A 13,239-nucleotide genomic window follows, 5' to 3' on the forward strand; every position below is an offset into this window, starting at 1 on the left:
TGTTATGAGTTTGGGGTGGGCAGTAGGCTGTAGGTGGAGGCTCTTCTATTGCTTGGGAGCCCTCTTCTAATTCTTGGAATAGCCAGGCAGCCTGGTAGAGCCTGCTAAGTATGGGTCCTTAAGGGAACAAAGGAAGTGGCTCTGTGCCTCCTTCAATTGTCTATTAGTTAGAAAGACAAAAAGCCCAAAGTGGAGAGTTATGTGAGCTAGAAGCTGGAAGAAAAGCTGCAAACTGGAAAGGGAGAGAGGAAGAGAGATAAGACATGCCTGGTCTCTGTTGGGATCCAAGGCTGTTAGTATGGGAGAAGCAAGACTTTCTTGGGGTGTTAATGCTTTGAACCCCTCCATTGTGGGTTCAGGTTGTATATATGTGTAAACAAACATATATCATAAAGATAACACAGTCACCACTGTCCCTCATTCCAAGGAAACCAAACCCCAGTGGCTGGGGAAACCCAGCCGGATGGGCGGGGTATAAATAATAAATTATTATTTATTATTTATTTCCTCAGCCACTAGGGTTTGGTTTCCTTGGAATGAGGGACAGTGGAGACTGTGTTGAATAAACGTGAATAACTTGAATAAAATATTGGGGGGGGGGGGAGGCAGGTAAGCCCTGTCTCACATAATCAATCACAAGATGCACATATGAACACTATTTGAATGACAATGCTCATTAACGGGGGGGGGGGGACAGGCAGACCCCCTCAAATATTTTATGGGTGGGTGAAGGCCCCTACGAGTTGGCTCCTATTGTTCTAAACATCTTAGTTTTTTAAAATTTCAGTTGTTTAAATGGTCTTTTTTGTGGGCATGTTTGGTGTTTCGTGGACATGTTTTTATTTGTAACAACTCCGAATTTAAGAGAGTCAGGACAATTACCCAACACCTGAGTGAGGGAACGAACCGCTTCTCCCTCCGTCCCCCACCCCCTCTCAGGTATGTGAGCGATTCGTCGCAAGAACACCTGGTTTCAAGGATGCCAGGATGACGCGGCAGTCTCGGCGAAGTTCACCCCACCTGGGTAAGCGCGTCGAGGCACTTTTTGGGTGCCAGTCTCGTCCCGGCTTCCCGAACGAGACGCCGAGAGCGGAGCTCCTCTTCCTCCCGACGGAGCCTTGTCCCTTTAAATGCGCTCTCTCCCCTCCAAGCGCTTGCAGGAACAACCTGTTTGCCGCCGGCAGGTGAGTATCAGGTGAAGAGGTCACATCCCCGCGCGCGGCATTCCCGCTCTCCTACTCCCTTGGCCATTCCGGGGCCCCATTCCGGGGCCCCATTCCGGGCCCCGCCCCCGGGCTAGGAGAGGGAAGGCGCTGGGCCAATGGGGTTGCGCCGTGCGCGCATTCCGAACCGCTCAGTCCCGAGCGAGCTTGGCTGGTTTCGAGGGAGCGGGGAACTCCTCACCCCGCCCCCTCCCTTTCAACCCCCCAGGTGTGCCGGCAGTGCGCATGCTCCGCTCGGGTGTGGCGCTCCCCTCTCGCTCTTGGTTGCGGGGAGAAGGAGGCGGAGTTGGAGGAAGAGATGCGAGTTCTTGAGGGGAGAGCGAGGCGCGCAGCAGGTTGTAGTTCATCGGCGAGCCAAGGTGCGCTTTTCTTTGGCGGGGAGCTGTTTGGGTGAGTCCAAAACGTGATAGGTGTAGACTTTTTCAAGAGGGGGGTGCCGGGGGGGGGGGAAGACGATACTCTGAATGACTTTGCTCAGGCTTAGTAGTGATTTCAGGTGGGATATCTCGTTTATGCTTGCGAGTCCCAAGCCAGGGCGTAAGCTGTTCAGCCTTGCTGCGTGGGCTGAGATTGTGAGGCTAACCCGAATCGCTCTGGATGGAGCCGGCTCTTTCAGGTTACCCGGAGTTGGCTGTTGTGAGGGAGCTTTATTTTGTGGTGGGTGGGGAAGAAAGGGGGAAGACAGCCATGCTTCTCTAGTCCCTCCCCCCGCTCCACTTCCCCCTTAAAACTTTACAGGACGCTTATCCGAAACTTAAACTTTACAGGAATACTCATTTGCGATTCTTTCCTCCAGGTGGCTGAGATTTTATTTTCCTCCATATAACTGAGATTTAACTTCTTGCCACAGCTGCCTCTTCGTCGTTCTCATGCAAAGTCTGCGGTCGTTATCGAGATATATTTATTTATCGACCCTGAACTTTATTTTGGTTAAGTGGCATGAATGTTGTTGGTCTAGTATGATTCGCTCAAAGACACGTCCAGTTTTAAATGAACACTACTCATCGACCAGGTGCTTAAGCCCTCCTGATCCTTACGAATTCTTGTTTGCTCTTTTGTCTATCATTTAGGAATAAGCTTTCTTTCGCTCTGAGCCTTGTTTCTTGAAAGTGTGGTTGTAAACAAGGCAGTGAGTCTGGCAGATCTTTAGAGTCCTAGGTGGCAAACTTTTATACTGTATTCTAAATTCAAAGCCTAATCTCACTTACATGGGAGTAATTTACCTGTTGATTTCAATAGGATTTCTGAGTAGACATCGTTAGGATTACTGTTAATCTGCAGGAATTAATATGGAATTTTACACTGGCTAAAGCACATTAAAATCCACTCTTCCCTCCCTGCTTTTTCCTTGTTCTCTGCTCCAATTCAGTTTTATCTCGACAGTGAGGGCATCTTTTTAAATATGTGGCCTGAGGGCATAAATGATTTTCTTCAATTGTTTGACTTTTCTGTTCTCTCATTTCCTAAGGCTGTAATTCTATGCATACTTTTACTTAAGTGTAAATCCCTATGAATCCAATGGGTCTTGTTTCTTTGCAAATGTCCGTAGGGTTGTGCTGCGAGTTTGTTATGTTGAAGAACATGCTTTAATTGGTTTTCGCTATACAGTTGATGGGTTCATGTTAAAGGCTACTGGTTCTGTATGCCAAGCAGAGAACTAGGACACTCTGGTAAGTTAGAGGACTCCTGCAAGTGCGTCATCAAGCATTGCACATTCTGAACAATGCACTGGGAGGTTGGATAAGTTTGACGTCTTGGCCAAGGGTGGACTCTGATCAGTCAGAAGCTTGGAAACTGGTTTCACATAGACTTGTCACAGAATTAAATAATAGCATGTGTAAGTGCAGGTGGTGGAATGGGTTGAAATTGTAATCAGTGTTGAGATCTGGTTGAAGTTTTTCCAATTTTGTGCAAAGATATGACACACAGTTTTAGTTAACAAAATGAATACAGTATATTTTTAAAAGGGGGTTTTCTCATTCTTGCATGTTGGTTTCCAGTACATTCCTAAATTAAGAGGGCAATTGCTTCAGAATGTAGGGCTGCAATTAGGTGGAATATTATAGTAATATGTATCTATATCACATTTTTCAAGTTGCATAGATCGATAGCCAGAACACACAGCAGGTGGATCTGCTTCCCTTGCTTTGTATGTATGTTTGTTAAGCCAAATATGATTTTGTTTGTTGGACTTTCCAGTGTCCTGGCATAGGTTTGTTCAGAAGTTAATCCCATTTAGTTCAGTGGAGCCTACTCCCTGGGAAGTGTGTTTTGGATTGTAGCGTAAATCATGAAATGCAGGGATGATCTGAGCATAGATCATGTTTGCAAATGTTCATGTTTAAAAACTGAAGAGAGCTCGGTCCTACATTTATAATATAGCAATGTGGAATGCTAAAAAGAAATACTGGTATGCAGTGTGGCATTATATAGAGAACACAAATGCCCCTGATCCGTCACATAAAACATATGTGGTTTGTTTTTTAACCATAATATGCAAACAGCTTGGAAGTGCCCACAACTTGAGTGTTTTCTTCACATTCCCCTCTTTGTCCAGACAGGAGCAACAACTTACAAACCTCAAGCCTTGGGCTAGCATGATGTCTGAACCAGTACTCTGTCGGTTGTTTTTCCCAAACAAACCATGATAACATCATGGTGAATTTAGAGAGAAGCAAACAAGAATCTCTGGTTCAAACTTCAGGGTAAGCCAAAGCTTGTGGTTTGTTGTCCCAGCTGGCCAGAGTGGGTTGTGAAATGGAAGTGCATAATAATCTGTATGGACAAGCCTGCAACTCATGAACAGTATGGTTTAAACCAACCATGCACCATAGCTTAACATTACATGAAAACACTGCCATTGTGCGTATGTGTAGATCTGCCATCTCACCTAAAATGAACAGGGGAGCTGCTTTCTGGGAGCAAGATAAAAGGATGTATCTCTAAAAGCTTGAATTGGATTGAAGAGTATTGACCAAATCTATTTTCAGTAGATTTAATCAATTTAATTATATTAAAAGGAATGAATGAGGAAGCTAATTATGAGAATTGGAGAGGGGGTGCCTCAGTTTATATTGTATCCATAAGCTGCAGTCCTGTGCATACTTATATAGGTGCAAGACCATTTACCAAGTAAAACATACTTCCTTGTAAACACACTTGGGATTTCCTGTAAATTTAGATGGAACATAAATAGTTGCTCCTGTATCATACATGGTAAACAGGGATGGTACTTGCATATGTGTGTGTGTCCCCACAAAGTCCCCTCATGCTGCTGAAATTAGGCTTTAAGGAAGCATTGTAGCTGATATAATTGGTTGCAGAGCATGGTTTGTTATGGGGTGTGTTTGTGTGCCTGTGATGGTTTAACCAATTTGTAAATGTGCCTGCGGGCCAAAAAATGTGGCGACCCCTTATATAAATCATTCAGTCTCTGCTGTCTACATCTGCTGAAAAGAGTTGTCCCGTTATTGTACCGGTAATTTAGAAACTTACCACTCCATATTGGTGTGTATAACTATTGATGGTTTGGTTATGGTTGACTTAATATTCTAAGCTGAGTTTCTTTCCCCCCATTTCTTCTTATAGATTTAAATTCTTGCAGCTAAAGAGTCCAGAGCTTCCACTATGTCATCGAGGCCATTTGAAAGTCCGCCGCCTTATCGACCCGATGAATTGTAAATATCTGTTTTCTTTTCTCTGTGCTAGTTCAAATTATTGTTGATAAGTAGTGTACACTGTTAAAGATAAGAATTCTGGCAGCTCCCAACATTAATTGTATAAACAGTAGATGCAGTTTATGCTAGCTACTTTGTCACTAAAACAATACATACTTTGAAAATTAAATTATATAATGGTTGTAACACCATTTTAAAGCTCAACATAGGTACCCTGTGTGTGGACGTACACTTACTATTGAGAATCAAGGGCTATAAGGGGGGTAGACTATCCTGCCCCTGCTATAAATTGTACAGCCTTAGAGTAGAGAGAGCATTGTTAAATCCAATGTATATATGGAGAGATTTCAAAATGGTTGTGACAATACAATGGTGGGAGAGGTTAGCTGCTTGATGGGGAAAATAAGTTTCCTTAGCAAGCAGATTTGTGGGTTTCATAGCAAACTAAGGTCTTGCTGAAACTGAGTCCATATTTTATTTTATTTATCACATTTACATACCACCTTTTTTCTTCCAAGGAGCTCAAGGTGGTGTGCATGCTTCTCTTCCTTTCCATTTCCTCCTCACAACCACGCTGTGAGGTTGGTTAGGCTAAGAGATGGTAACTGGCCCAAGGTCACCCAGTGAGCTGCATGGCTGAATGGGGATTTGAACCCTGGTCTCCCAGGTCATAGTTCAACATTCTAACCATTATGTCATGCAACTGAGTGGCTTTTTTTATATATAAAAAAGTACACTCTAGCTACAGTATGCATCTACCCCATCCACTTCAGATTGGCTTATCCAATCATCCCTCTTCTTAAAACACGGCTTAAGTTTGGTAGAAGGCTGCTGGAATGCAAATATAATCTGTGCAGTACCTAGGAATTGTGACCATGAGGTGGAAATAAATCCTGTGTTTAAATCTGGTAAGACTTGTCTCCATGTAAGGTGCTTAAGGTCAAGGAGTCATTGCTTAATGTGATAACAGTACTGTTGATCTTTGCTGTTTCTGCATATTGTGACTGGTGAAGGTTTCAACACCTGCACTTTTTGTGTTTAAAAATGTGTAGGTTTTCTGGCAGGAGATATTTACTGAATAACTGAATATTTAATAATGTGCAAAGAATTGTCTGCTTTCCAGCCTTGTGAGCTGAAGGTTTGACTGTACTTTCCTACTGACTGGAATGTTGCATTGGAAATGGCTGGCAAAAGTACCACTTACTTACTGACGTAGAGGAAGTTCATGGGGGAAGGATGGTTTTTCTGTGCCAATTGTGATAGCATGTGTCAGCCTCCCACAATCTGGGGAACCTTGAGTGTTAGTAAACACCTGGACTGCACTTGATCAGGAAAGGGTGGTCTACAGAGGCTTTTGTTTTCTTGCCCACGTGAGTGACTGGGAAGATTCATCAAATCCTGGTTCTATGTTAGTGGAAAGGACTAGTTGGGAAATGTGCCTGACCAGTCTTCAGCTACTATAGTTTGGTAATGTGATGCTTTTCTCAAGCCAGTGCAATGACGTCATTAAGCCCGTGATGGCATTCCTATGGGCATGCTTGTTCCTACAGGTCAGTCCAACCTGTGGGCTTTGCCTCTCATAAACTTAAATACAGAATGAACTTCACATTGGTATTATGGCTGAAGATGTCTGCTTCTTTTAGAAAGCATCCAGCTTCCCTCCCAAATACCACCCTACCTATTACTGTATTTATGTGAATCTAATGCACCATTGAATCTAATCTGCACCCTAATTTTTGCGACATAATTTGTCCAAAAAAGGTGTGCGTTACATTTGAGCAAATACGGTAATTGATTTTCACTTGCTACAGAGATGACAATGGGATTATCTGTGGGACAGATTTTTTTATAACAGGTTTTTATAAACTTCTGAAAGATTGTAATTTTCTTATAAACTGCTATATTACAATCATATTATTGTATGTAATCCTCATTAATGAAAGGTCTTTTGCCATATTTTTGTTAGAAGGTGCTTTTGTGGTTGTTTCTCTCTCTGCAATAATGCTAAAGAATAGGAGATGTTAGAAAATTCAGTATAAATGGCTTTTCAAATTTTTTAAGCTAATGCAGGTGAACGTTGTCACAAGATATAAAACTCACGCCATGTCAATTATAAAATTGTCTTCTTGTGTTTTAGAGGTTGCTTTCATTTTTAGAATACAGGAGGAAAGGGTCAACACCTGTTCCTGTATTAAAAAAGGGACAGTACTTTCTCATTTCCCAACCACTTTGAGGCATTTTGCATTCAAGTGGTATACAGTATAACTTGTATGAAATAAAATACATTTTGGGATTTTTATCTCACTCGCACATACAATATGCAATAAATCTGGCTTACCTGAGAGAGTTTATTGCACCCATACCTGTGTTCATAAATGTGTGTGTGGGGGGGAATCTCTTTCCTCTGTCCCGCAACCCCACTTGTAGTCTTATTATGGGCAGAAAAATGCCACTTGTCGTACTTTGTATTCAGTTACATGTGCTCAAATGTAAAACCAACAGGCAGAAAATCCATCCATGGCATGTGGAGGACTCTACCCTTCTGCAAGCAGCTGTCCAGCTGTGTGCTCCCAACTCTTTCTGCTCAGCACTAATCAGGGCTGAGTGTGCAAGTGCCCCACTTTGCAGCACTATGGAGTGCCCAGCATGCGAACTCCTGTTGCCCTCCAGCCCATGCCACATAGGGAGATGGTGAACACCTGTTCTGTGGAACAGACAGCGGCAGAGGCTCAAGCACCAAGAGGTGTGCTGGAGAGGGAGAAGGAAGCTTGATTCCAAGAGGTAGGAGAGGTTACTGAAATGAAAGCTACAGAGCTGTGTGGGTGGAGGGGAGAGGAAGGTGCAGCAGGGGCCCACTCCCCATAAGCTCAGAAGCAGGGTAGCGGGTGATCTGAATGGTGTTGTGCCCCATCAGAGATGTTCATTTCATCCTGCTCCTTTTCCAGCATTTAGAAAGTGCCCAGTATGCAAGGAGCCATCACCACTGTTTACTGCAAGGTGCATGTGTACACACATACAACTCCTACTCCACCCCATCCCAGTCAGTTTTGGCTAGTCAGGCAGCAGCAACTTACGGCTGAGCACAACTAAGTTATGTAAGGTTTTAGAAAGTGGGTCAGACTCACCCTCTGCAGAGTCCTTTGAACATGCAGCTGGAATGGGAGATGGATGCCAACCCTTGTGCAGGCTCTTGCTTGCCATATATTGAGTGTAGTGTCAGACAAAGACCCTGTCTTCCAAGGGTAGGATTCGGACAACAAATTTTGGATTGACTACTAAGGCCAGTCAAAGTTTGTGAAACGCTGTACAGAATACATGCATACCATATAATGTGTATTTCAAACATGGCAGATGTAATTCTTTATTGTAATTGATAAGTGTAAACAGTTTAATTATTACTTGCTGATCTTTAATTTTAGTGTTTACTATTGGATTCTAATGCATTATTGCATACTACCTTATTTGGTGTAAGTTGTTTATTTTAAACAACTTTTTGTGACTTTGTATATAAGATCTGATCGTTACTATTTATGTTTGATGTTTTATTATTACTTTTGTGTGTGTTGGAAGCTACCCAGAGTGGCTGGGTAACCCAGCCAGATGGGCGAGGTATAAATATAATAATAATAATAATAATAATAATAATAATAATAATAATAATAACAATAACAATAATAATAATAATAATAGTAATAATAATTAATAAAGCTGTATGCTGTTATAAAAGACAGTGATTAAATGGTTTTCAGAGGTATCTAGGGAAATTAACATTTCATATTTTAATAGTGGTTCATAACAAGGCGTGTGTTGTTGTTTTTTGATTTTTGCAGCAAACCTTCACACTATGTACCAAGCAATAATGCGTATGGTGGTGAATTCCATTCTCAGCCAATGTACTCTCAGCCTGCATATTCCTACTATCCGGAAGAGGAAGTTCAACACTTCTACAAATGGTCCTCCCCTCCAGGAATAATCAAGATCATGTCGGTTCTCATAATAGTGATGTCCATTGGCATCTTTGCATGTGTTGCATCCACGTTGGCTTGGGACATGGATATGTATGGAACTGGCCTAGGAACTGGCCTGGGAACTGGTATGGGAACTGGCTATGGCTATGGTATGGGATCTGGCTATGGCTATGGTAGTTCCTTTGGTGGCTTTGGAAGTTCTTATGGCTATGGCTATGGAGGAAATTATATTGATCCACGAGGAGCAAAAGGCTTCATCATTGCAATGGCAGCTTTTTGCTTTATTGCTGGATTAGTGGTTTTTATATCGGGCGTTACCAAGACTAGCATAGCCAGGTCAAGGATGTATTACCTCCTCCTGATAATAGGAAGCTCCATCTTCCTCTTTTTGGTATTTATCGCGGCCATTGTATATACACTAGCAGTGAACCCAACTGCACAAGCTTCTGGATCGATGTACTACAATCAGATTTATGCCATGTGCAGCTCCTTTTACAATCCTACAACCACTGGAGTCTTTGTGAATCAGTACTTGTATCACTACTGTGTGGTGGAACCTCAGGAGGTATGTAGATGCGATAATTAAGAAATTCAAAATGCAAAATACTAGTTGTATTTCGGTCCTGAATCAAACGGTGTGCTGAATAATGATGCTAAAACTAGTTTTGTAATTGAGCTATTATTGATTAGCTTATACTGGTGGCTATTTAGCTAACCTTGGGCAGCATTTGGAAGAATGTGATCATTCTCTTTTTTTTAATACTGTCTATACTGCTCTATAAGGGACGCGGGTGGCGCTGTGAGTTAAACCACAGAGCCTAGGACTTGCCGATCAGAAGGTTGGCAGTTTAAATCCCCGTGACGGGGTGAGCTCCCGTTGCTCGGTCCCTGCTCCTGCCAACCTAGCAGTTCGAAAGCACGTCAAAGTGCAAGTAGATAAATAGGTACCGCTCCGGCGGGAAGGTAAACGGCATTTCCGTGCACTAGAAGCGTCTTAGTCATGCTGGCCACATGACCCGGAAGCTGTACACCGGCTCCCTTGGCCAATAAAGCGAGATGAGCGCCACAACCCCAGAGTCGGTCACACCTGGACCTAATGGTCAGGCGTCCCTTTACCTTTACCTTTATACTGCTCTAGAGAGGATTCAGATGATTAATTGGAGGCCTAGATCTAGTGAGTAGGGGTTATCCTATGTAGATTCAGGGTTTCAACATGGCTTGATTGGTTTTATTTACTGGAGTCGCATTGCACCTCTAAATCTTGAGTTCAGATCTATGTATCCTGGTTTAAGCTCTACTTGAATTATTGAAACACTTGTTAGGAAGCAGCTGGAGCCTACAAACCATGCTAATCCTTTTAGCTGTTCCTTTTATGGATTTGTCTTTGTTGATCCTTAATTGAATAACCTGTTCTAGCTGTCTTGGGCAATTATGTTCATGGACAGTAACTCAGCTCTGAAGACATATTGAATGGTCTTGGACAAGTTTCAATTCTCCATTTGTTTGTTTGTTTAAAAAAATCAATTGGTCACCACCTAGGATTTTTGCAAAAATTTCAAGGGGATTAATAAAAATAATTTGAAATGAAAGTATGGGGATGCTAAATAGCTGCAATCATATTTTTTTGATTGTAATAATGTAATTGTTTGCTTCTGCCCAAGGAAGTTAAAGGCTAAGCATGAAAAATTATGCTCAAATCCCCCCCCCCCGCAACAGCCTGATCTTAAAAAAAAGATTCTCACAAGAAAGTTCTGCTCAGCCTTGCCTTCCAGTTAAGAAAATTTTGCAGAAGTGAATGTGAAGGAAATGGCTCTTTGTTTCTTTTCTGCCCTATGATACACAAAAGTAGACTGAAGGCTGAAATGAAGAAGGGCCCCTGTCATGGGGAGCTAGTTCAGAACTGGCAGAACAGGAGCCAACCAATCAAAGTATGAGCTTATGTTGGATGACCTCCCCCCAAATATTTGAGAATTGTTTCTTGCAATAGCAGACAAGTCGCTGCTGCTTACCAGGAGGAAGAATTAGGAGGGGCACCGCAGCGGCGATGTTAGCATGGTGTAAGCACACCAGCAGGAGCACTTCTGTAGCTCCACTGGTGCTGCCACCTTGCCCCTCCCAGTGTTCTCCTGAGAAGCAGGGTGAGTGCCTCTGCTCCACCGTGCCATCTGCAACTGGTTTCTTGCATTGCTGTTGACAATTGGGAACCTGTTCCTGAGCACAAAAAAGACTTTTTAGAAAGATCACATGTATTCATATACTGTGGATTCTGCCAGTAAAGCGCAGGCAGGTGCAGATTCATACTTCTCAGTTAATGAGATTGCCCTAGGACACCTTATTTTTAAGCACTAGGTTCACCTAATTGAGCTAAGCATTATTTTTTTTAAATGACTGTTAGAAAGGCAGGTATCTCTAAATTATCCTTTACCTTTCATTATTCCTTTCTTAATCCTATGAAAGCCTGAGTTTCTGCATATATAGAGTATATCAAGTTTGAGGAATGGCTTGCCTAAATAAGTGTAAGGAATTTCTACCTGCGTTGAGATCCCGAGTAATTTACAATGCACTTTGCATACCAAGTCCTGTCATAATCAGTTTTTGCAACCATCTTGTGAGGTGGGCCACCATTTTAACTATTCTGTTAAGTGCAGTTAAGTAACCATGGCTAAAAGAGTAAGTTGCTTAAGACCAATGTGTTTCTGTCTCATTGTTACTTGTAGTTTTGAAAGGGATAGATAGTCGAATTTAAGACTATCTTTGTTCTGATTTGTTGCATTTTAAAACTCCTATTGATCTGTTCCTTTCCTAGGCTATTGCCATTGTATTGGCCTTCCTCCTTGTTGTAGCTTTTGCCATAATAATATTCTTTGCAGCAAGAACCCGAAGTAAAATGAATTACTATGGCAAAGTGAATATCCTGTGGGACCACGTAAAAAGTTTTGAAGAGGCTCCCAATGTAGAAGAATGGGTAAGTTATGTTTTAATATTTTATTTTGAAATTTTTGTCTTCAATAATTGTGAGCCTGCATTAAAGATTATACACATAGACATGTGCATTAGTGACTACAATGCTGAAGAATCATTAAGTTTAGTGATTATATGAAGTTGTGTTTTTTTAAACCCACCTCCTATTGAGGCAGCAGGGTTCATTCTTGACAGGAGTCTAGGGAAGACAACCCATTTTTATCTCTTTGTTGCACAATGCTTGTGCTGGATAGGTTTTCTCCAGGTTTGCAGCATGTAAAATTGCAGTTTGCACTCAGAATGAACAAGCTAAATGAGTTGTTCACTACGGGTGTGGTGTGTTATGGGCAGAGAAAAAGATCCCAGGTCATATACAGTGCAGAATTGGCCCTTGGATTGTGTTTTGCTGGTGCTGTTTACAAAGTCTAAATGCTCTTTTGGAATATAAATACTCAGAATTTTCAATGTAACTTCAGGTAATTTGAGAGGTAGTAGTACAACATTTGAGATAATGATGCAAATGTTATAAATGCAAGGCTGAGCATTTAAAATACCTGCACTGTAATATAAAAAGCAACCCACCTCCTTATGCTGGAGGTGCTTAATTAACTAGGAAAGTGACTCAGTTTAATGCTTACTCTTTTATGAGTACAGTATTCACTGTGCACTTTGATATTTTATGACTTGCACATGACATGGACTTCGTTTGTCCTTTATCCATCAGGCCAGTGTAAAGGGACTGACTGCTTCATATAGTGCCTTACATGATATGAAGCAAATGTTTCGGTGAGACAGTTTCGGGGCGTGTTCTTTACTAGCTAATGAACTTGTTTACTCATGTTTCACTCTGCCAGGAGAAGTGCAGGTGAAAAAAAAACCTGAGCCAAATAACAAATCCCAGTGAATAACTATACAGTACCTGTAGCTTTTTGTCTTTACCAGAGATCAGATATCCCAAGCAGAAAATTATGGCTAACTTCTGATATCTGAGGAGGCTTTTTATGAAGAACTACATTAACACTTTAGAGGAAATCTCTTCTGTTTTAATGCCGGGGGAGTTCTGAGGTTCACTTATATGTAACTGAATATTTTTTTAAATGACACTTTGTTCAGGTGCACCCAGAAAATCCACAGTGACCAATTTAGAATTATCTAAATACTCATGGAGCCTTTTATACTGCATGTTCCGAGCTCTGCAACTTGTTTCAGCCTAGGACTGTGGCTGACCAGAGTTATTAATAGATCAAGCAGAAAGTAGCGGGATTGGATGTATATTGCCTTTTAGATGTCCTGGAAATGGTCAAGGTCAACCATGACTTAAGAGAGTAACGTATTAGCAACACTGCTCATTCATGCTTAACCAGGTGTGGCTGACTTGTGGTCCTCTAGCTATTGCTCAAGTAAAACTCA

The 13,239-nt window shown here is 41.9% G+C and overlaps 1 protein-coding gene across 2 annotated transcripts in view; it reads left to right on the forward strand.

Annotated features, from left to right (window-relative positions):
• The first annotated feature begins 1,446 nt into the window (after positions 1 to 1,446).
• OCLN (occludin) overlaps positions 1,447 to 13,239 on the forward strand; it is a 33,083-nt gene continuing 21,290 nt past the window's right edge. The window contains exons 1-4 of one of the 2 annotated variants that reach the window (XM_081212510.1): positions 1,447 to 1,582; positions 4,812 to 4,900; positions 8,731 to 9,433; positions 11,675 to 11,833. In XM_081212510.1, coding sequence (XP_081068636.1) covers positions 4,851 to 4,900; positions 8,731 to 9,433; positions 11,675 to 11,833 — 912 coding nt within the window. In that variant the 5' untranslated portion in view covers positions 1,447 to 1,582; positions 4,812 to 4,850. Of the gene's footprint in view, positions 1,614 to 4,811; positions 4,901 to 8,730; positions 9,434 to 11,674; positions 11,834 to 13,239 lie in introns of both variants that reach the window. The other variant, XM_081212511.1, reaches the window with a different exon arrangement.

Source organism: Podarcis bocagei (genome assembly GCF_964188305.1).
Source record: "Podarcis bocagei genome assembly, chromosome: 11".
In the NCBI taxonomy this organism is placed as follows: Eukaryota; Metazoa; Chordata; class Lepidosauria; order Squamata; family Lacertidae; genus Podarcis; species Podarcis bocagei.